The sequence below is a fragment of the Bidens hawaiensis genome, unplaced genomic scaffold (genome assembly GCF_021521415.1).
Source record: "Bidens hawaiensis isolate Kalapana, Puna unplaced genomic scaffold, B.hawaiensis_p1.1 tig00033520_1, whole genome shotgun sequence".
Taxonomy (NCBI): Eukaryota; Viridiplantae; Streptophyta; class Magnoliopsida; order Asterales; family Asteraceae; genus Bidens; species Bidens hawaiensis.
Genome location: NW_027495748.1, coordinates 143,932 through 168,486, shown reverse-complemented (window position 1 = coordinate 168,486; position 24,555 = coordinate 143,932). Strand labels below are relative to the sequence as shown.

Sequence of the window (24,555 nt, the reverse complement as noted above, 5' to 3'; positions counted from 1 at the left end):
CGGCACTTTCATTTAGTGGGATGACCGAACTTTACCTATGACTGACCTGCGTGAAGGTTTGCCGTTCTTTGTGTTTATGCGGATTTTGCCGCCTTCCACACGCAACGACTTCTTTCCCCACTTATGTATGCGGTGAAGACCGGCATATCCGTGTGGAAAGTTCATAAGTATAAATGTAAGATCATCAGCGTCAATGTGATAAGGAGAATCATTTCCATTAGAAGTGGCTTTGGGCCTTTTCTTTTACAAGTTTGGAATTGATCTACATGCAGATTGTGTAATTGAGCTCCCTTCCATGTTCTTGGGAGTATCATCGAGCCTTTCGAGCCGATATGCACTTGGTTCGGAATCTCGTTGTTTACGCAGTATGTAGTCTCCAACATTGAAGCTGCAGTTTTCTTCGTGTTTTCCCCAACTGGGGTTCTACACGCATCAGCCTGCTCAGCGTTCGTTACGCCACGAGGTGCGCGAGCGTCCCATCTCTGACAAATGCTTCGACGCTGTCCTTCAAGTCTGTGCATTCTTCAGTGTTGTGGCCTTTTGTCCTGTGAAAGTCACAGTATTTGCTCCGATCAGCATTGTGACGATGTCGGATTATTGGAGCCTTTGGCCATGGGAGCTTCTCAGTGGCGAATATCTCGGTGACGCTTTTGGTGAGTGGCGTCCATCTGGAGTTCTGGTTCAACTGCACGTTATCCCTTCCGCCTAACCGATGTTGCAAGCCGGATGAAGTGTCAAAGTTTACCCTTGACTGCCAAATGCCTAGCTTCCGCTTTTTGTTTAGTCGGGCAGTAAGGACGTTGTCTTCTCTTGTTTTCTGGGTGTAGAGGATTGTGCTTTGGGGGAGATCTCTACCCAGCTGCTTCTCCGTTTCCGCAAAGCGTTTAGCTGCTGTCATGATGGCATCCCATGTGGACGGCATGCCATCTTTACCCGTTAAGGTGCGGATGAGCTCTGGGTCTTTCGCGCCCTGGATGAAAGCAGCGCGAACAAGATCTTCGCTAATAGTACCCAGACTTAGCTTCTTTGAATTGAAGCGCGTGATGAAGTCTAGTAAAGACTCATCTTCCTCTCGGATGCAGTTGAGGATTGTCCATTGCTCTTCGGTATACTTTCTTTGTTGGCTGAAGTGTTGGCTGAACTTCTGCTGGAAGTCTGCCCAATCGTAGATGTGGTGGACCGGTAGACGATCGAACCACGCTCTAGCTGCCCCAACAAGCGTCATTTGGAACATGTAACACCACGTAGGTTCCGTCCAACTACTGACGGTTGCCCCCGCTATGAATCTGTTCAAATGATCGTCTGGATCAGATATACCATCGTAAGTGCCGATGTTGGACATCTGTGTGGCACTTTTCAGGGCGATTGCTTCCGCAATGTCCCTTGCAAATTTGGACGTTCCCGCATCAGCAGTTGGTCTAAATGTTTTGGAGAAGTCACGTGGGTTTCCACCCGCGTTTTTTGGTTTGAAGGTTTCTCCAAAATGCCTTCTCGGTTGGGAGTCCGTTTCCTTACGCTTCCCTTTCGCCCTATGACGAGGGTTTGCGTCACTATCGGATTCCTCCGAATCATTGTTTAAGTAGTCTCCGAATTCATCAGCCTGTTGGAGTGAACGTAAGCGTTCATCAAACTCAGCTTGGAATTCTTTTTGACGTGCTTCCGCCCATGCTTTAACTTCATCGAGTGTTTGGCGGGGGAGCCTCGTTCGTTGTCTCTCTAACTGGGTATCGGTGAATCCCAGGGGAGGATTGTTTACTGCACTTGCCCCGGCTCGGGTAACCGAGGTAGTGTTCATAAAATTTACTGCACTTGCCCCGGCTTGGGTAACCGGGGTAGTGTTCGTAAAATGTGTGTATTCGCCGGTGTTCCCCCCAGTAGCTGGGGTTGTGGTTACCGGGGTTTCTTGGTCACTCGTTGGCCTTGGCAACGGAGTAACCTTAACCATCTTTCCAGAAGTTTGAAAAAACTGAAAAAGTAGTTCTAGCTTTTGTCCCACGAATGGCGCCAATGAAGAAACACTAATTGACCCCGGGCAGATTACGGATAATCTGGGGGTTAAATAGATGTTTCCCACGAGGGGTTAAATCCGGCAAAGATGGTTCTTCTGATAATCTGCAAAACAGACACCGTGAGCTCGTCACTGAGAAGGGGGGGGGTACCTCCTTGTGACCACCCTCCGGCGTGAGAATCAGACTAGATTGCCCTTGAATATAAGTGTATATTAATAGAATGACTAGAGCAGATATCAAGTAATACATCAAGATATGAGATATGAGATAAGATGATACCATTCCAAGGTGTTGGAGTATTTATAGCCGAAGGTAGGTTTCCAAGCAGGTACAGCCGGCTGAATAGTGTTCCTGTTATGCCAACTGTGGGCTACGCACATGCCATGCTGGTGGTTGGTGGATAGGCAGCGGCTGATAGTGACCAGGCCGGCTGTATACTATTCCTGTTCCACCAACTGCAGGCCATGCCATGCACGTCCTCCGACAGGTTGGTGAGTAGGCAGCGGCTAATAGTGACATACAGTACAAGAGCGTGCTGCTCGTCATACTGTTGTCAGTGAGCTGTCGTATCCTTGGTCAGATCTTTTGTCCATACCTCGTCAGGTACAGTATAAAAGATCCTCCAGTATCGTACGGACTGGCTCATTTGGGCGGGAGTTCTCCCGGCTTTGTGCGGGAGTGTTCCCGGCTTGCTCACTCCTTCTTCAGGTGACATTACTGAATTATTTAAGAGTTAAGTGCCTTGTGCGTGTAGCTTTGCTGCGCAGGTAGCCTTCCCTGATGGCTTGTATCCGCAGCTGCGGGAACAGGCGGAGTACTTCACCATTGGGAGGCTTTTCCTGCGGGAACAGCTTGCGTACTGCGCGTAAGGACGTCACGTCTCTGAGCATGGTGGGTCCTGCGGGCCCAGTTGGTTTCTAGGCAGACGTCCCTCTTCAAGGGGTTGCGAGTTTAGCCTTTGCGCAGACGTCCCTGTTGAAGGTGAGTCTTGCGGGTTCAACTGCGCAGACGTCCCTCTTTGAGGTGAGTCTTGCGGGTCCAACTGGGCTCTGCTGGGACCTACCTCTTCACAACTACAGAGAGATCTCTATTTTGTAGAGTTGTTAGCAAGCATTTGAATGACCTAAAAGTCAATTAAGGTTTAAAGTTTACCTTAGCCGCAGAGATCTATACACCTCCCGATCTAAGCCAGAAATCTTTCGTTATTGTCCTAGGCATCTGAGCCGAATATCCTTCTTTGTTGTCACCGGTGCATTTGTTTCATGGTCGCCGGACATAGATGCGCGACGGTGAAGGGTCGGAAACCTGCTTAAGAAGACGTGAGAGAGAGAGAGAGAGAGAATACGTGAGATGAGAATGGAAAAGAAAAGAATGAAATGGTGAGAACCAAAACTGAATTTCAAAAGACACTTCAAAATTCAAAAGTCAAGATTGGAGCCAAATGTTCCATGCTACTTCTTTTTCCATCATGTCTTTTAAAGCATTGTACGTTATGCATTAAAATTTGATAGTTTTAAGTTAAATTGTGAGCCAAACTTTTTGTAACAGTTTTTCTTTTTTTCGTCGAAGACCAAGACAGAACCTTTGAAAGTTGAAAACAACTGGCCAAAAATTAAAGAAAAAAATCAACCGTCAAATCAAAAGATGAACGTTTTTACGGTTTCAAACCGAACAATATACACCCATAAAATTTTTGTTTATATCCCATTTGAGATATAAACAAAAAGCAAAACAAACTATATTTTAACTTAGCTAATAAATACAACATATTTTATAAGTTTATGTAACATTTAAGTTTAATACCTAAACACATCCTACATGAAAAATATACATAAATAATAATTAAAAAAATATTAAAAAAACTAAAAGTAACCTGCGTAATATGCTATTATATATATATATAATTATTATGGGTAAAGTTAAAATACAAAGGACAACAAAAAAGAGAATGGTGAGAAGAAATCCAGTCCATTAATCTTATATTTGAATGACTGAGATTAATTAAATAAATAAAAATTGATGGAAATGGAATGAAGATAATAACCCACATTTGTTGACATTCTCTCTCCACATGCAAGGCACATGTCAATTTCCTCATCATTTTAAAATGTCCATAACTTTTCATACGACATTATTTTTTAAAAAAAAATTCACCATAATAATAATTGTTTTTTTATCTTTAATATGAGTATCATATTGTTATATAAAAATAAAAAAAAATAATGGGTTTTTTTAATTATGTTTTTTTGTTGTTCATTGTGTCTTTTAGTTGAGTTTTCATATGAATTGTATTATAGATTTTCTTTTGTGTAATATGTTGTTTTCATTGTGTTTTACGTTTCAAGTTATTATGTTATATATATTCACCATTGTGTCTTACATTTTAGGTCATTGTGTTATACATATTCACCATTGTGTCTTACATTTTAGGTCATTGTGTTATACGTATTCACCATTGTGTCTTACGTTTTAGGTCATTGTGTTATACGTATTCACCCGTTTTACGTTTCAAGTTATTGTGTAACATGTATTAATCATTGTGTTTTATGTATTAGATAATTTGTTGTTATTTTATCATTATTTTTACATATTATTATTACACAACAGTGTTATTAGTATTTAAAAAAACATAATGATGAGTTGAAGGACACAAAGACGAAAAAACACAATGACGAAAAAAGACACAATGATAAGCGAAAAGACACAATGGTAAACAATGGTGTGCGAAAAGACACAATGACGTAATTTTTGTTTTAAATTTTATATAACAAAAATCATACTCATATTAAAGATAAAAAAACGCTTGTTATTATGATGAATTTAAAAAAAAAAAATATTATACGAAGAAGTTATAGACGTTCTAAAATGATAGGGGTATTAACATATGCATTGAATTTACAGATAAAAAAAATATATAATTAACTCTATACCCTTATTCTTTTCACGTGACAAATGTAAATTATTTGTTTTGTGGCTTCTCATTTTTGTTAACTTTGTTTGTAGAATAACTTGATTTGGTTAAAAGCACATACATAAAACCTCCCATTTTTTCCCCCTTCCGCCGTTGTTCTCTTCCATATCCTCCCAAGGGTTTTTGGTTCAATCTTTAAAGAATGTGGTATCTATGCGTCTTCTACCACCGATTACTGGACTACAGGAAACCAGAATTCGAATCACTAGCCAACCTATTTAATAATAATAATCCAACCACTCGTACTAGTTTATATTCATATTCACTTGAATGGAAACTTCCTCAACACCACCACCCAGACTCTCCATTCCACTTCGTTAATCTTCCTTATGAAGAAGACATTGCCCGCAACATTGCCAATCGAAGTATGTATCAAATCCATAACCGGGTTTACAATTGCTGCTTTTTCTAATTATATGTTTAGTAAATTGCAACCCCCTTTTTTTTTTTTTATAAGCAAGCAATTACTGACTAGTATCAAATTCATCCTTTAGATATGCAATTTTTGCAGGTATTCTTGTTAAGGGCCTTTATGAAATTTGGGGGCAAGGAAGTTCCTACGAGGAACTCAAAGAAGCAATAAACAGTTATCCAGATGATCGAAAGTTACCCTACCTAACGCCAGATACCACTTTTAGGATTATAATAGATAGCTTCGGAAAGGCCATGACTTTCAACGATCAAACCGCTCGCATTAAGGGGATGTCTTACATCCCTTTCCAGGTTCTTTTCTTATAACCACAAAATATAGTTAATCTCTTTCAAGTTTTATTTCTAAAGCACAAGCTCAACTTGTGTTTGACTCTTCATTAATAGTTGTTTTTTGTTCATTTTTAAATATTGTATATATGTAGTAGAGTTAAATAAGAAATGTCAAAATCTCAGGAAGGGTTGAGTGAAAAGTCTAAAAGAATAGAAACAACTTGCACATGCTAGTTCCTTTATTTATTTAAACGTTTATAACATTTTTTACGGTTTTTTATTTAAAAAAATTACACTATAACATCGAGTGTTTTTTAATCTTTAATATGAGCATGATATTGCTATACTTGTGCATCAAAAGGTTTGTGGTTTTTTGAACACCACGTTTTAACATTTTACTTTTGTTTTAGCTTTTTGGTTATGTCGTTTTTAGCATACGGACGCCAAATTTGAACATGTTGCTCTAATTTGGTCATATGGTGTTTTATACCGGAGCATCCAATTCAACATGGAGCTTTAGCGCCATGGTAAAATTAAACATCTCAGTTGTAAAACACAGTGACAAACTAAACACCATGTTGTAATTTGGTGTCAAAAGTATTAAACATTTTCACCAAATCTAAAATGCATATACTAAAAAGGTAAAACACCATGTACAGATAAAAAAACCACTATATACAGAACTTAAAACACTATGTACAAAATCTTAAAACATCATGTACAGAACCTAAAACATCATGTACATGGCATAAAAAAACCATGTAGAAAACTTAAAACACCATGTACAAGTATACAACTTTAAAACACCATTTACAAAATCTAAATATCATGTACAAAACCCTAAAACACCATGCGCAGGACTCAAAACGCAATGTATATCCTTAAAACACCATTTACAGAACTTGAAAACACATGTACAAACCCAGTTACAAAAATCCCATTTTTTACAAAAAGAGTATAGCAATACTAACTACTAAACTAATATTAAAAATAACAATTTCTTGTTTTTTATGGTATCATTTAAAAGAAAATATATTAACATATGAAAGTCAAAACTGGTTGCCTCTTCCTATTCTATCTCTTCCTCCTTTTAAATTTCTCCCTTGTGACGTAGCACGCATACAACCCTCCATTTTCAAGATTAATGACCAAGATCTCCTTCATATTCTTTCTAGGATTCTCTTTCTATATTAAATCTCTTGCTCTCTCTCTCTCTCTCTCTATTTTATACACACACACGCACACTAGGTTAGAAACCAGTGGACAAGTTAAATAATTAAAATGATATAAATATATAATTAATAAATCTCAACATACTTCTTATGACTCGAATTACGTATTACGTATACCAATGGAAAGTTGTTATAATTCATAAAATCCCAAATATCTCTTTTTTAGTATACAAGATTTGATGTTCTATTGTTAAGTTTACTATCTTTATTTAAATTAATAGTTTAGTCCATCTATACTTTTAACTCGGATAATACAACATACAGCTGCCATTTGTAAAACTAGATGTCTCATATACAAATTAAGCTTGGATAGTGAATGTCTTTAACTCTTATTTATTGTCATTGCAAAATATACAAGTGAAATTGTTTTTTTTTTTTTTGAAATTTTAAAGAAGTCCTATTGTTTAAAGGTGTCAAATCACTTGTAGTGATTTATCTACTTCTATAACAGGATTACCTAGTGATACCACTTTTCTTATTAGTATTTCTTAGAAGCCTCACTAGAACACCTACCTTCCTTTAGTACTAGCTTACAGTTTGGCAAAGCAAACCATAAGTTAGTGCTAAATGTTGATGTTCCAGTGATGCTTCTAAGAAAAACTGTTTAAAAAGTGGTTTATGTAATGAAAGTCGACTGCAAGTGATATCATTGGTAATTGTGTTATTGAATTGATTTGACACCTTTAGACAAAAGGATTTCTTTCAAAGTAGACAACTTTCACTCGCTGAATGTTTCGCGATGACCTTAAATAAGAGTTAATTACAGTCATTATCCAAGGTTGGTATGTATTAAGACCTTCAGTTTATACACATGATCAACTGTATGTAACAGTATCCATAATTAAAAGTAAAGACGGATTAAAAGTGTTAATGTTAGATCAAAGATGATAAACTTACCAATAAACATCAAATGTTGTATACAAAGAAGTATTTGGAGATTAATGAATATAAAATACTAAAAAGCGAAAAGAGTGTCTCCAGTTCAGCCCAGAATGGGTATGACAGGTTTAAGCGGGAATATGAGAATGAGGGCTAGAAATGTGCAGGCGTGTCTTTTTAGTTACTCAATTATTATGTTGTGTGTGTGTGTATAAAATTTGTATATATGATATAATAAGTTATTTTGTTTTTTTTTTCAGATATTTGTTATAGTAATTCTTATCTTGTAAATATATATATTAACATATTGGATATGGGTAGCCGGGTTAGGCAGTGAAATGAGAATGTGCAAGTGTTCTCTTAGTTACACATAAAATTTATTATATTTAATATCATATAGTTTTATTTTGTTATTTTATCACATTTGTGTTTAGAATAATAGTTATTGTATATATTTGTATATACATATTAGATAAAATATAAAAATAATAGGTTGCTTAGGCTCACGAGTTCGCTTCAGCTCGATAAGAGAAGCTTGGGTTTGGACATGAGCTCATAATAGCTCGGCTCAGTTAGAGCTTTTAGCAAGCCGATCTTGAGTGGCTTGTTTACACTCTTAATAATCTTACTATTGAATAAATTGATTTAGAAAGTTGATGCATTACAAATACTGTTTGAGCTATTTTTGACCCGTTTGACCAGTTTAGTTTTACTTTTTTGACCTGTTAGATATACAACATAAACCAAATTAATCCATTCATTAATAAACAAACTGAAATAAGTAATAGACAATTATTAATTTTTTTAGGGCCGGGTTGACTTGCGTAACCCAGAGCATAAATTCTGGCTTATTGAAACCGATGACTACGGATCTGCAAACGGGCTTCCACCCGTTAATGAGAAAACAATATTTTTTGGGCGTGAGGTCGGGGCTGCTGATAGGAAACTGTTGCCTACATATGAATTGAAAAGCCGAGGTTATCTTGGACCGACTGCTATGGATGCTGAGGTAGCATTTTTGATGGCCAACCAAGCACAGGCTGGGCCCGGGAAACTTGTCTATGACCCGTTTGTTGGCACCGGAAGCATTTTAATTGCTGCAGCTCATTTTGGAGCTTTTACAATGGTTTGTATTCAACTTTTGTTTTAGCAGTTCGTGGGTTTGGGTTTGCTGTAAATGGGTCTGGTTTAGTTTTGGGTCTAACTTGTGAACTCATTTGGCTAAATGGGTCGTCTTCATGTCTACCGGCAGCTTTGCGGGTTGGCATGTAACACATTTTTTTTGTATGTGTTTTATCTCCTAAGTTAAATTGGTTAAGTATCCCATGCCAATATTTTAGAACTTAAATGAGAAATTGACATAAGATTTTATAGTTAAAAGGTAACTCTTTTATATACTTTTGTTGTTAAATTGTAATTTTAAAGTATTAATATATTAAATATATAAAAATGTACAGGTTAAACAGGACATGATTTTCGGGTTCGTATCAAATTCAGGCTCATGTTGGGGTGGACCCGCAAACATGACCTGTTTAGCACCCCTTTGACAGGTTTTTTATGCGATTGACTATTGGGTTAAAATGGGTTCGGTTAGCATTCAATCAGCATGTTGCATGTGCGTCTTACGTTAGTTTCTTTTTTAGTTTCCTCTAATTTAAAACGTTCAGGGAGGAGATATTGATATTCGGGTGGTGCGTGATGGTCGTGGACCAGATTGCAACGTCTGGAGTAACTTCAAACAGGCAAGCTTATATTTCTATTGTTTTGAAAAATCTGGTTTCAAGAAAAGTTATTAAAACTAAAACATAACAATATCAAACTTACCTGTGGTTTGGGGTTTTAACAGTACGGATTGCAAATGCCAGTTTCACTGTTAAGAGCTGATAATAACCTTCCTCCTTGGCGGCCCGGGTTAAAAGAGGTAACTTCACCATACTTGGCTTAGAGAAAAAAACCAAATAACCGAATTAATGGACAAAAGCGCACAGAAATAACCAACCCAAACTAGTAATTGCCAGTTGTGTTTTTTTTTTCTTTGAAAATCGAGAATATGGTTTGGGTTTGGTTATATCTCGTTCCAAAACTGAACCAAACCGGACCTGGCATCTTCTTTATTTTATTGCATGTGTGGCTCATATTCATTGACAAGTGGTTCATAAAAAATTTAGTGTAAAAGCTTTATGCCCAATTCATTATTTAGGGCCAGCTTTCTCAGGCCCAAATGAAAAACTTAAAACTGACCCGCAACTAAGTCTAACCTATACGTAAAACCAAAAACTGAAACCAATCTGTTTCTTAAAACTGAAACCAGACTCGTTTAAAAAATGACTTAACCCGAACACAACTCGTTTAAAACTTTGTGTTATCCTAAACGCGGCTCGTTTGATAAGTGGATTCACCTGCTAACCCGTCTTTTAAAAAGTTAATATCCAGATTTTTGTAGTATTATAGTTTAAACTATAATACTTTTACTTTTAGTGTTTCTTCTTATGATTACCTTTAGTTTGAATAACGATTTACTATTTCTCCAAGATATTCGATGCAATAATCTGCGACCCTCCATACGGCGTTCGTGCGGGAGGTCGTAAATCGGGTGGTCGGAAACTACTAAAAGGCGTTATTGGCCCGTACACGGTTCCTGAAGACAAAAGAACGGGCCACATACCATCAACAGCTGCATACACCTTAGCCGAATGTGTACACGACCTCCTTGACATGGCAGCCAAAATGCTCGTAATGGGTGGCCGCCTCGTTTACTTCTATCCCGTGTTACGAGACAGTAACACGTTAGACGTGGAATTCCCAGAACACCCCTGTTTCAAGTTAATTGCCAGCTGTGAACAGATTCTAAGTTATCGGTATAGCAGGGTGTTATTGACAATGGTGAAGGTGTCGGCGTATACGGATGAGATTGAAGAGGCTGCAAAGTTGAAGCATTTGGATTTTAAGGAGAATCATGTTAAGTGGTTGGAGGAAGGGAATCTTCATGCTGCTGTGTTTAGTTCTGATTTTAATATAAGTGATGATAATGATACAAAAGGTTTTAAGGATTGTACGAAAAAATATAGGGGGAAATATGTGTAGATGATTTTGTAGTTTTGGAAGAAGAACTGATTTATTGTCCAATTGTGTATGTTTTAGATGTTAAGTTATTATGATATTTTTGATTTAGAATATTATTGTTTGAGGTGGTTTTTTGCATTTATTTATAAATAGACCAAAACTCATGAGAATATTCTCTCTAACAAGTATGTGCGAATGGATCAAACATGCCAGACCTAATCCAGACCTGTTTAGTGGTATTCTCATGACGCGGAACCCAACTCATTTGTAAATAATTGGGTCTAATTGGTTTAGGTTTTACGGGTCTTACGTGATATATGTAATGAGAATGGTCTGACTTGTGAGACCAGATTCAGACCCGTTTAATGGTATTCTTAGGACACGGAAACCAATAAATGGGTCTGATCCTGGTCGGGTCTTGTGGATCTTACCCGTATAAAGGACCAGAATTGTGTTTACGTAAATTTGGACCAGAATTGTGTTTTTAATGATAGGAATTGCATATATAATTAAAATGCAACTGAAGTTTGATTCTTCAAAGTTTTGCTACAAATATTTCTTTTGGCCCATCATCTCTATTTTTGATTCAATAGACTTATATCACAAAAGTTTCATGTACATGCTTTTTAGCCGTTCAGTTTTAGTATTTTATATTTACTTTTGACCTATCAACTTCGGTGATGAGACTTTTTACCCTTTATCCGTTACAATGCACAATAACTTTCGATCATGTAATACATTTAGCCCGCCTTGCAATAACGCACAAGTAAAAATAATTGTCCTATAATGGAAGTGTTGTGTTTTAAAATGATTGATTTTGTATTGAAAATGTTACTTGATGTTAAAAGTTGTATCTTAGTACCTAGTCGTGCACACAAAAAAACCGGTTCCGGAACCTAACTGGTGGAACCGAACCGGAACCGGTTCCAGTTCCTACCCGGTTGGCCTAATACCCGGTTTGGGTATTTTTGTACCCGAAAATCGTACCCGGTTCTTCTATTTGTATGTCCCCATCGGTTCCAACCTGGTTCCTAATTGTAACCGGTTCGGTTCCTACCCGAAAAAACCGGTTCCGGCCGGTTTTTTTTGAAAAGTCAAACACAGGTCAAACTAGCCGTTGGAACCGGTTCCAACGGTAATATAACCGGTGGAACCGGTTTTTGAGACACAAAATAGCCGTTGTAACCGGTTCCAACGGTAATATAGCCGTTGGAACCGGTTTTTGAGACAAATAATAGCCGTTGGAACCGGTTCCAACGGTAATATAGCCGTTGGAACCGGTTCTTGTAGCCCAAAAACTATATATAAGTTGTTTTCCATTACTTGTTTCACCACCAAACTCAAAAACAAACTAAAATACTACTCCTTTAGCAAACCCGTTCTGTTACCCGGCCATCCAACTAAATATTAATATGGCACCCATCAAAAAAACTAACAAGAAGGCTAAGAAGAGTGTTTTTGTTGCCCCTGTTCCTGTTACGGAGGACCCAAGGGTTGTTACGGTAGTCAACCATAACCGCAACGAAGACATATGGAAGAATTGGGATTTGATTGTGGATGACGAAGGTTATCAAAAGGCTCGTTGCAAACTATGTGGTTCACTATTAAAGCATGATTCCAACTCTACTTTGAGAAAGCACATCGAGAAGCCATATTGCAAGGCGTTGAAAGGGATTGGCGCGACCGATCAAATTGACTTGGGTAAAGATGGTACACTATTTCGTTACAACACGACTCAAGTTCAAGATAGAATGGCAAAGTTCGTTATTCAACGAGGTTTGCCGTTTAACCACTTTGATGACCCGGATTTGACGTCGTTGATTCGAGAAACTCTACAATCGCGATACACACATGTAAGTCGTATTACCTTAAGACGTCATTGTATCAGGTTGTGGGAATGTGCTTAAAAAGAGTTAATCGAGTCTTTTGATTCTTTAGAAGCCATGGTTAGTTTAACTACCGATGTTTGGTCGGCACCACACGGGTTGCCCGAATCATATATATGTGTCACCGCTCATTGGGTTGATCCGGTGACATGGCAATTGATGAAACGCACCATCGCTTTTGAAAACTTCCCGTTCCCACATACCGCCGAAAAATTGTTTGAATTACTTGATGAAGTTATAACGACTTACAACTTGAGAAATAAAATATTTTCGATTTCGTTTGACAACGCTTCAAACAATACTAAGGCGGCCGAAAAATTTATCATTAAATATTCACCACCTTGTTTCGGAGATTTTTTTCATGTTCGATGTGTTGCACATATCATCAACTTGGTTGTTCAAAAAGGTCTTGACAATGAAAACATTTGTGACGATTTAAAATTCTTTAGACTTATGTTACAAGATGTCTTCAAAAGTGGTAAAAGAAGACATCTTGAATATAAGAATTATTGCAAGTCGGTTGAAAGAAAGTATTTGGGGCCGAATTGGGACGTTCCAACCCGTTGGAACTCAACTCGTCATATGCTAAAGTGTGCTTTTGCCCAACGCCAAACTTTACAAGCTTTTCATAACAATCTTGTTGAAGAACGCGAGGCCAATATGTTTCCGGAAAGTGTTTGGGTCCAAGTCGGTTATTTGTTGGAGTATCTTGACGTGTTCAAAAAGTCAACAACAAAATTATCGAGAGTCTATTACCCTACTAGTTGTTGGGTTTTGCAAGAATTGTACTATATGTCTTGTGTTTTTAAAAGCTTTGCGGAGAAGAACAAACTCTTCAAGAATATTGTTGCGGTGATGAAGGAAAAGTTCATAAAATATTTTGAAAACATACCGCCGGTCTTTACTTGTGCCGCCGCATTAAACTTCTTTATTGTTGCGGTGATGAAGGAAAAGTTCATAAAATATTTTTGAAAACATACCGCCCTATGCATCCAAACTTCTTTTCTCTCGACAATACTTATTCGTATGTTTTCGTAATGTCGAGTTGGACCCTGCTTTAAGAAACTTCGAGCAATATTTGCAACGTGCCATCTCATGTGAGTCGGTCATCAGACACAAATCGTAATGAACCCAAACATCGGGGCATATTGTTGTTTCGATCACCATAACAGCGTCGTCATTAGTTGCCATTTGTTGTCGGTTTAAGCTTAATTGTGTTTTGGAGTGTATTTTATAGTTTTGGAAGTGGTTTAACAAGTACACACTCATACATTGATATTTATAGAATGAAAATTAGCTAAATATAGTAATAAAACCGGTTCCAACGGTCAAAAACGGCTATATAGCCGTTGGAAGCGGTTTCTAACGGCTATAATGTTTGAATTTCAAAAAAAACCGATGGAACCGGTTTTTATGTAATAACCGGTCCCGGTTCCAACCTTACCCGATTCCTAAAAGTTTGCATTTCTGGGCATCGGTTCGGGTCGGGAACCGGTGTCATTTTCTACCCGGTGTGAAAAAACCGGTTCCGAACCGGTTCGGGTTTTCAAGGTGAACCCGATTTGTGCACGTCTATTAGTACCGATTAAATCACCTACTAATGTAATCTCAATGGCGGTCCTGAAACTTGATTGTACATCTTCAGCTTTTATTTTTGAAGTTTTTAAACTTAATATGCAAAAAATAAACTTGAAAACTAACTTGCAAAACAAAAAAACAGATATGAAGTTCATATTTGCATATTATTAGGTTTAAAAACTTCAAAAATAAAAGCTTAACATATACAAAAACATGTAGCTCACTAGAGAACGTAAACTAATGTAATAGAGGATAGCGAGAGTAAGTTAAAAGAGTACAGGCAGTTTATCATATTCTCACATATATACTTATAGGAATGAATCCCTGTTTTATGTTTACAATATAAACATATACATTCTCGTCGCATCAGCGGCCCCCTATCAGGACCATTTCACGTCACTATCATTGAGATCTTTTGGCTGTCTTCCGAACCCCACCATTGATAGTGACTTGTAACGTGTTCTCCCACATCCATTGATCAGTTAGTTCAACAGTCCGCTTGTCATGTCGATACAATGCGGCTGTTACAAGTCATTATAATGAAGAAAGCTATACACTTCATTATAAATTACCAATAATCCATACAAGAACATGATCCATTTTCAAAATGATGAAACCGTTTGCGATCTCTCACAACGATTCTACGCTCGTATATCTTAGAAACAAGTTTAAACGTCGAGTGACAATCATCGCATATCCTAAGATTCTTAACTACCTTAATTGTTGTTTCACGCCTAGTACTAATCAAACCAAAAGCAACCGTGATCTTCTCACTGTGATATTGCAACACCGATTCTTTATCCCGATCATCCATCCTAAGGAGAACCTGACTCGTGTCTGGCTTGTACCCAGATATCCTCAACTTCTCCTTCATTTCTTCCAACATCATATAAATTTCATTCACTTTTGCGTGTGATTCATCTGCAACAACAAACTCATGAATCGCACCATCAACCTCAATCCAACTACACCCGGGGTCTTTCTTAGCCTCCTTTTCCTTCATCATTAACCTCGTCTCCATAACACTGTCCCAGTTCGCCTCTTTGGCGTACATGTTGGACAGGGCTACATATGGGGCCCCGTCTTCTGGATCCTTTTCCAAAAGACGCTGCCCCACACGCTCACCAATCTCGATGTTTCCATACTTCTTACAAGCACCAAGTAGTGCCTTTAGAACCACGTCATCCGGTTCACCAGGCATTTTTAATATTAACTTTTCGGCTTCTTGTAGTCGACCCGCCCGGCCAAGTAGGTCAACCATACACCCATAATGCTCGACCCTTGGCTCCAAGGTTCGAACCATTTGGTTAAACATAATCAACCCTTGGTCAACCAAACCAGCATGGCTACACGCGGTCAACACACTAATATAGGTCACATCATTAGGCTCGATCCCACTTTCTTTCATCTTCGTGAACAAACTAAGAGCCTCATCGGCTCGACCATGGACTGCAAGCCCGTTAATTATCGAATTCCACGTGATCACATTCTTTTGCAACAACGTATCAAAAAGCTGAAGCGCCTCATCGATACTTCCACACTTTGAATACATATCAATCAACGCAGACCCAAGAACCAGATCAACTTTAATCCCGTTCTTACACGCGTAAAAATGCACCCACCTCCCGATCTCAAGCGCACCAAGCCCCGAAACGGCCGGAAGCACACTAACCAAACTCACATAATTCGGCACCACACCGTCATGCTCCATCTGCATCTCCCTAAACAACTCCAACGCCTCGACAAGAAACCCGTTCTGCGCATACCCCGAAACCATCGAATTCCACGACACGACGCTTCTCTCCGGCATTTCATCAAACACCTTGCGTGCAGTCCCAACATCCCCAACCCTAACATACCCGTCCACCATGACATTCCACAAAACCAAATTCATCATCATCTTCTTATTATTAGTATTTAATTCAAAGAGTTTAACCGCATCGTCCATGGCCCCACATATAATATACATTCTAAGCAAGTTAGTTAAGACGAAGTGGTCGTGGTGCAAGCCGTGTTTGAGTAAGAGACAATGGGTCTGTTTGCCTTCCTCCAAGCGACCGGCTTCGGCGCAGGCCTTGAGCAGGGAGGGGAAGGTGAACCTGTTGGGTTGAATGGTGTGGAGGTGTTGGGTGAATAAGAGAAAGGATTGCAATGGGGTGTGGGAATTGGAGAAGGCTCGGATTAAGGTGTTCCAAGAGAAGGTGTTTGGTTGGGGCATCTGGTCGAACACTTGGTGGGCGTAGTTGAGGTCTTGGTGTGTGAGTGCTGAGAGGCGGATGAGTTCCGCGGAGGCGACTGGGTCTCGGATGCGCCCGGTTTTGATAAGGGTGGCGTGGAGTTGGAGGAGGTGTGCTTTGGTCTTGCAGTCTTTCAATTCAGGGAACAAGGTGGATGGGTGTGATGGTGAGTGGTTAATGGTGGTCATGGTGGGTTCAGGATGGAAGTGGACGAGTACAAGTGTGTGTTTGAGCTGAATTGTAAAAACCCAATTTTAGAAATGTAATAACTAATAACCCTAAGAGTGTAGGCAAAGTGGGGCAATCAATAACGTGAGACGTGTCGGAGACAAGATAGCTTTATGTAGTTCTGATCGTGATGTCGAAGTGAGAAAGTGCTTGTCAATTGTGATGTCAAGGTGAGAAAGATGATATCTGTTAGGGAAGAGCACGGTACCGTACCGGTACCGAAAATACCGATCCCGAAAATCGCTAATTCATGGTACCGGTACCGAAATATTCGGTTCGGTACCGGTACGGTACCGGGATTATACCGGTACCGACGGTAAAAAATCGGGAAATACCGGTACCATACCGATCCCGAAACTTAAAACTTTGGTACCGGTACCGAATCGGTACCGATTTCGGTACCGTTACCAGTACGGTACCAATCGGTACCGATTTTGCTCATCCCTAATATCTGTTATGTTATGAATAAGAGTTGGTTATAAGCCAGGAAAAAAAATTACACGTGTGTAGCTATAAGATGAAGATTCCATGAATAATTGATAGTGTGAGTGTGTAAAAACGTGCTTTTTAATATAATAATAATTTTAAAAGTATGAAAATTTAACATAATAATAATCTTAAATATATGTAAACGAAAGCGCCATAACTTCTCTCAAACCACCATATTGCTTTATTCTTAAATGAAAGCTTCTCATGCGTTCGATCCAAATTTATGGGTATGGGTCTCACCAAACCCAGATAGCCCTTAAACTGGTTATAATATCTCATCATATTAAAAATTAATTTCATCAAATATTTGATAAGAAAATCTTATAAAATATGGATATACTAAAAATTAATATCCATAACAAAAAGATATTGTAATTAAGAAATAAATATATAGTAAAAATATATAAGTGGGTCATGAATTTCACTAAACCAATATAGCTTTTTGTAACATCCCAAATTTCGTTTAATATTTAAATGAATCAGGGTTTAAATGAATTATAGAAGATAAATGCAATTATCTAAAGTAGGAGGGAAATAAGTGTCATTAGATGAAAAGTTAAACATGAAACTCTACATTCTTCCTATAAATGTAGCCACCATCTCATTCATATCCATCCTTGCCTCCAAACTCATTCTTTACCAGATTCCCATTTTTGAGAAAATAACCCACAAAGACACGACGATTCCTGGAGATCTAACCGTCAAATCGGTCTCAAAATTTAACTAAGTGTTCACGGCATAAAAATTAAGATTCCTACTAATCAGATTTCGATCAGAGGTCTGGAAGTTCGGTTTTTATCAGCAAAACCGTAACAACTAAAAATGGAATTTTTTGGCCACTGTTAAGCTTTTCCGGCAATTGTAGCGGCGTTTTTCGGTGACGGCGAACTGATGGGTTTGTAGATCGAGTCGAGACGGCTCCGTGGCCGCTTGAATCACTCAATTCCAAGTTCGTTTGATATGGTTTTGGTCTATTCGAGTGATTTCGAACATAAACCTCAAATGTACGTTTTTGTTAAAAATATTTACTTTTCGTGTATAGATTTGCATGAAAATTGGTATAACGATAGAACGGGCCACGATTATTGATAAAGTAATGAACTTGTGAGTAAACGGGTTAGTTGTTTCGTTTCGGGTAAAATGAGTAGTGTTCGGTTCGTGGAAAGGACGGGTAAACGAAGTTGTTTTTGCATAAAACTTAGTGGGATAGTAAATCGGACCTTATTATGTGAGAAAAATGTAAACTTGAACATATACAAGTTGTTTGGAACGAAACTGTTAATCCGGGTGACGTTTGGACCAAGTTAAAGTACAAAAAAGAACTTGTTATAACTCATAACTCGTTTTATCATTAAAACAAACATAATGGGATGAAAAGATGTGATTAGGAAGAAAAGATACGAAAAAAACCATGTTCGAATCGAACTGAAGAGCAATCGAAGAGAATTGAAAAGTAATTGATTCAAACGAAAAGTAATCGAATCGAATAGGCAAAGTAATCTAATCGAATGGACAAAGTAATCGAATCAAATGAACGAAGTAATCGAATCAAATTCGATTAGAACCTATCGTTCGATTAGAACTGTCATTCGATTAGTTAGGTCACTCAATTAGAATGGTCATTCGATTAGAAATGTCATTCGATTAGAATGGTCATTTGATTAGGACGGCCATCCGATTAGAGCGGTCATGCGATTAGAATTGTGATTCGATTAGATGATATAGTTAGAGGTAGTTAATTAATACTTATAATTATTACACAGTTATACATGCCCAACTAAAGAAACGTGTTATAATCAATTCTGAAAGAAGTAGGACCCAGGTGAGTTTCTAGCCCTATTTTCTTGTTATGTTTTCGGGGTTGTGTGCATACTCAATGTGATTAGTAAATACACTTACTTTAAGTGGTAAGTGTATGCTATTTGTATGTTTAGTGATAATATATGAATGATTTTGAATGTAGAAAGAATTAGAAGTATACAAGTAAACGTATATGAACACATGTATGTCTATGGTATGGTTGTATGGTTATTCGATGCATAAGGGAACCAGACCCTAATAATATCTGAGGCAGAAGGGAATCGGGCCCAAATAATATCCGAGGCAGAAGGGAACCGGACCGTAATTATATCCGAGACAGAAGAGAACCGGACCCTAATAATATCCGAGGCAGAAGGAACCGGACCCTAATAATATCCGAGGCAGAAGGAACCGGACCCTAATAATATCCGAGGCAGAAGGAACCGGACCCTAATAATATCTGAGGCAGAAAGGGAACCAGACCCTAATAATATCTGAGGAAGTAGAGCAAAATGCTCTTTATAACGTAGAGATAGTTATGTATGTATTAGAAAGTATTAAAACAAGAAAGTATGAAAGTATGAAAGAATTCAAGTATGAAAGTATAGAGTATGAATGTAAAGAATGCAAGTATGAAAATATAGAAGTGTGAATGTACGTACGGGCATGTTTGTATGTATGTATGTATGTATGTATGAAAGAAGCAGGTTAAGTATGTAATATGTATTTACGGATACGTACAAATATATATAAATGTAATGTATGTTGCCTGATTAACTAGACTCACTCAGCGTATCTGACTTTTAGTATGCACGCAAGCAAATAGGATGAATGAGCTGGCTTGAGGGGGACACATGGCATGGACTGAGTTGACTGACATATGATGAATAAAAGTTACGACGTTTTATGTTAAGAGAATTTGAAAGTTTAAAGACAAGATTTTAATCTTTATAATGAATGTTGGATGTTTCTATATTCCGCGAAAAATATTAATTCACTCTGATATTTAGAACTGTGTTTATGAGTAAATCCAACGTCCAATGTAGGGCACCGGGACCGGGGCCTTACACTTTTAAACTGGGTATAACATCTCATTTATTTATAAAACTCTTTTATCATCAAATCCTAAGTATATTATTAACTTCCTTACAATAAATAAAATTAAAATCTAAAAAAAAATATATAAATAGTATAAGCAAATAATGTAAAACAACATATGATGATGTAAATAAATTACAATACATGTTGCGCTAAAAAGAAAAGAAAAAAAGAAAGAGAAAAAGGAAAAGAAAATAAAACATATAGAACTAAGAATCTCAATCTTAAATATATATAAACGAAACCTTTAAAACTCTCTGGTTGCTTCTTACATTCTCTTAAGTCACCAGATTGTTTTATTTGTAAATGAAGACCTCTCATGTATTTGACATAAATTCACGGGTATGAGTTTCACCAAACCCGGATAACCTTAAACGGGTTATAACATCTCATTATATTAAAAATTAATCTTATCAAATATTTAATATGAAAATCCTATAAAATAGGGATATACTAAATATTAATATCCAATTTTAGAAGAAAAATATATTATTTATATTAAGAAACAATTTTATAGTAAATAATAATAATAATAATAATAATAATAATAAGCGGGTCATAGGTCTCACCAAACCCATAGCTTTTAAACGGGTTCTAACATCTCATTTATTTGTGAAACCCTTTAATCATCAAACACTAAGTATATTATTAACTTTCTTACAATAAATAAAATTAAAATCCAAAAAAATATAAAAGCTCTCTGGTTGCTTCCTACATTTTCTGAAGCCACCAGATTGCATTATTTGTAAATGGAGGTTTCTCATGCATTTGACCCGAATTCATGGGTATGGGTCACACCAAACCCATATAGCTCTTAAACGGGTTATAACATCTCATTAAATTAAAAAATAAATCTCACTAAATATATGATGTGAAAATCCTATAAAATAGGGATATGCTAAAAATCAATATCTTATTTATTTAAAAAAGAAGAAGAAGATTTCTTAAATATATATAAACGAAACCTTTAAAAGTTCTCTGGTTGTTCCCTACATTCTTTCAAGACACCAGATTGTTTTATTTATAAATGAAGGCTTCTTATGCATTTGACCTGAATTCATGAGTATGGGTCTCAACAAACCCAGATAGCCATTAAACGGGTTATAACATCTCATTAAATTAAAATTAATTTTATCAAATATTTGATATGAAAATCCTATAAAATAGGATTATACTAAAAATTAATATCAGATTAAAAAAATATATTATTTATAAATAAAAAATAATTTTATAGTAAAAGAAATAAGCGGGTCATGGGTCTCACCAAACCCAGATAGTTTTAAAAGGGTTATAACATCTCATATATTTGTGTTACACTTTCATCATCAAACCCTAAGTATATTATTAGCTTCTTTACAATAAATAAATCTTAAATTCTTTCGCTAAAATTAACCCATAAACTCTTATATATTACAAAACATGTACCAACTATTAGTCACACTTCTAGGCCCTAAGTCAGGACGTGACATGTTAGTATCAGAGCCATCGGTTTCATCGAATTAGGTATTTAAACATTAGTACCTAAGCTTTAACCTTAAAGTTATTATTATTATTATTATTATTATTATTATTATTATTATTATTATTATTATTGTTATTATTATTGTTATTTCGTAGGGATAAGATAGGATTGGTAAACTTCCTATCACTAAATCTAATTAGTGCAGATGTCTTATATTAACTATCTTGGTCATAGACGTCGAGCAGCCATTCGAACTAAACCGATACTCATTCGTGAACCATCAGATATGGCGAGCAGTAATAGTTATTACACCAACTTCTTCAGTCAAAACCAACCAATAGTTCCAGTGCAACCCTATGGGAGTCAACCTGTATATCTCCCGAGAAGCCAAAAATTTCCAATCGAAATCTCTGACGATACCGCCGATAACATTTCCCAATATTATCCATCTGAAATCCCATCTTATCATCCTTCTGAGGAACAAGAAGTTCAGAGTAAGATTAAGCAGGAGATTAGTACTAGTTAATCAAGTTGGATGAATTTCCATTCTGATCAGAGTAAGTGGCATTTCGGATCGCCACCACCAAACTATCAAGCCCCACAGATTTCTGCAGGACCAAGTCGAAAACCTAAGATGAGGGTTACTTTTCCCTATGAAAAGATATCATTTCAAATGCCAGCTAATGAATTTCCCCCATACTTAGGACTGAGACCCTCAATCTCTCAGCAAGCCAACGAGATTCGAGAGGAAGCTAACCTTATCGAGGAATTTTATTCTACTAATGTTCCCGATGAGGAAATGCATGCATATGTTGCAAACCCACATCTTTACCCAATAGAGAAATGCTTATCTCTTCCCAGCTACATCTGCACCAACGGGGTATCCTAACCCACCTAATGTGGTGATGGACGAGCTGCGGAATGAGAAAGTGGATAAAAAGAAAGTAGGAAAGAAAATCGTAAAGAAATATGATAAGATGAAAAATCTTGTTAAGAAGTGGATTAGAGATTAAGGATAATATAATGAATGGTTGTTAATTGTTGTGTTTTCTTTCTTGTAACAAAAATAATGTAATATAAGAAGGTGCGTCATTTCTTAAAACTTGTCTTATTCATGTACAACATATGTACAACATGTCTGGACAAGGAAAAGCTAACAGTATTCCAGAAGTCCAAGTAAACAACAAAGAAAAGACTATATAAGAGAATATTCAAGCAATATCGAATGAATATGTGCTTAGTATTCGTGACTTAATAAAAGAGGCTGTAAACCCACTTTATGAGCTCTTGAAAAATGATCCTAGTAGCACGGCTTCTCAGTTTAACAAAAGAAATAGTCGAAGCATAAGCGAAACTGTAAACTCAAAGAAAGAAACTAAAGAGAAATAGAGAAGAAAGAAAGTAATAAATAGGAATTGGAGAAAAAGAAAGAAGTGCATAAAGCTCGACTGCCGAAAACGAGCTTCGTGACAAAATCAAGAAACTAAATACAAGAAGGATGTGACTTTAAAATTTTCAAGGTTTACAATCCAAAAGAATTTCACGGTGATAAGGGAGCAATCGTTACCCTTCGATGATTGGAGGAGATGGAGTCCATTGTATTAATCAGTATGTGTACGGAGAGGGAGAAAGTTTAGTATACCTCCCAAATGTTCAAGGGAGAGACATTGGAATGGTGGAATACCCTTATTGAGGTCAAGGGTAAAGAAAATTTGTATAACTTGGAATAGAAAACTTTTAAGGAAATGATATTAAAGAAATTCTGTCCGATTCATGAAATGGACCAGATTCAAACCAAGTTATGGAACCACAAAGTTATCGGAACGAATCTCAAGGAATATAATACCAAATTTCTTGATTATTGTAGGATTGTCCCACATTTAGTCACTCCTGAATTTAATAAAGTGACTCGGTATATTTACGGACTACCAATAGAGATACGTGATTTGGTCCGTTCTCATATGCCATCAACAATGGAATCTGCCATGGAGTTGGCTGGGTATTTAATGGATGGGATGATCAGGAATAGGGATGAAAAAAAGAAAGACGATGGGAGACCGACTGTTGGAGGAAAGGTGAGGAAGGTTGAAAAAAAAGAGAATGTGCATTCGTATATAACCGTCCGATTTTCAAATTTTGTGGCAGGAGACACTTTGGCAAATGTCTTCGACCAACGAACACCATTACATGCAATTTCTGCAAAAAGACGGGTCTTATTGAAGCTGATTGTAAAAGGAAGGTGGTGGTATGTTTTGATTTCGGGGAGAAGGGGCATTTTAGCACTGAATGTCCGAAAAACAAGCCAACAACAACAGCGGCTGGAGCAGATGGTAGTGGTGTCAAAGTTGATGCCAAGAAAGGGAACGCGTGTGTCTTCATGCTGGATACGCAGAAGGCTGCGGACATACGGGACGTGATCACGGGTAAGTTTCCTATTAATAATGTTTATGCTAGAGTTCTGTTCAACTCAGGTGCGAACCAAAGTTTCATAGATTATAAGTTTTGTAGTCTATTAAATGAACCTCTAGTTAAATTAGATAAGCATTATGAAGTTGAAACTGCTGATGGAAATATAAGTAAAATAACTGAAGATTTAAATAATGCCACAATTTCTTTAGTCGATCACATCATACCTATACGATTGTTACCCATGACATTAGTAGGTTTTGATGTAGTTTTAGGTATGGATTGGTTATCATCTAACCAAACCCGTATCCTATGTAATGATAAAGCCATTGACATCCGAACACCTAATAATAGAACAATTCGTATAACTGGAGACAAAGAAGCGGGAAAGATAGAAATAATTTAGAAAATAAAAGCAAGTCGTTGCTTAGGTAAGGGATGCCTTGCATTCATGGCCTATGTAACCAAAGAACCCGAACCCAAGAAAATAGAAGAAGTGCCAGTTGTATCCGAAT

At 37.1% G+C, this 24,555-nt stretch overlaps 1 protein-coding gene and 1 pseudogene across 1 annotated transcript; one reads left to right on the top strand and one right to left on the bottom strand.

The window, feature by feature from the left end:
* The first annotated feature begins 5,122 nt into the window (after window positions 1-5,122).
* Window positions 5,123-10,877, top strand: LOC143584979 (uncharacterized). Its single transcript, XM_077066885.1, has 6 exons — window positions 5,123-5,345; window positions 5,492-5,703; window positions 8,602-8,919; window positions 9,461-9,535; window positions 9,640-9,714; window positions 10,326-10,877. Exons 1-6 carry the CDS (start codon window positions 5,123-5,125, stop codon window positions 10,875-10,877), a joined length of 1,455 nt encoding a protein of 484 aa, XP_076923000.1.
* Window positions 10,878-14,825: 3,948 nt separating this feature from the next.
* On the bottom strand, window positions 14,826-16,717 carry LOC143584978 (pentatricopeptide repeat-containing protein At5g48910 pseudogene; annotated as a pseudogene).
* Window positions 16,718-24,555: the final 7,838 nt, after the last annotated feature.

Coding starts and splice junctions, on each gene's coding strand:
- LOC143584979 (XM_077066885.1), top strand. CDS start 5,123: ATGTGGTATCTATGCGTCTTCTACCACCGATTACTGGACTACAGGAAA. Junction 9,536..9,639: donor TCTGGAGTAACTTCAAACAG/GCAAGCTTATAT, acceptor GGGTTTTAACAG/TACGGATTGCAAATGCCAGT. Junction 9,715..10,325: donor GGCGGCCCGGGTTAAAAGAG/GTAACTTCACCA, acceptor TATTTCTCCAAG/ATATTCGATGCAATAATCTG.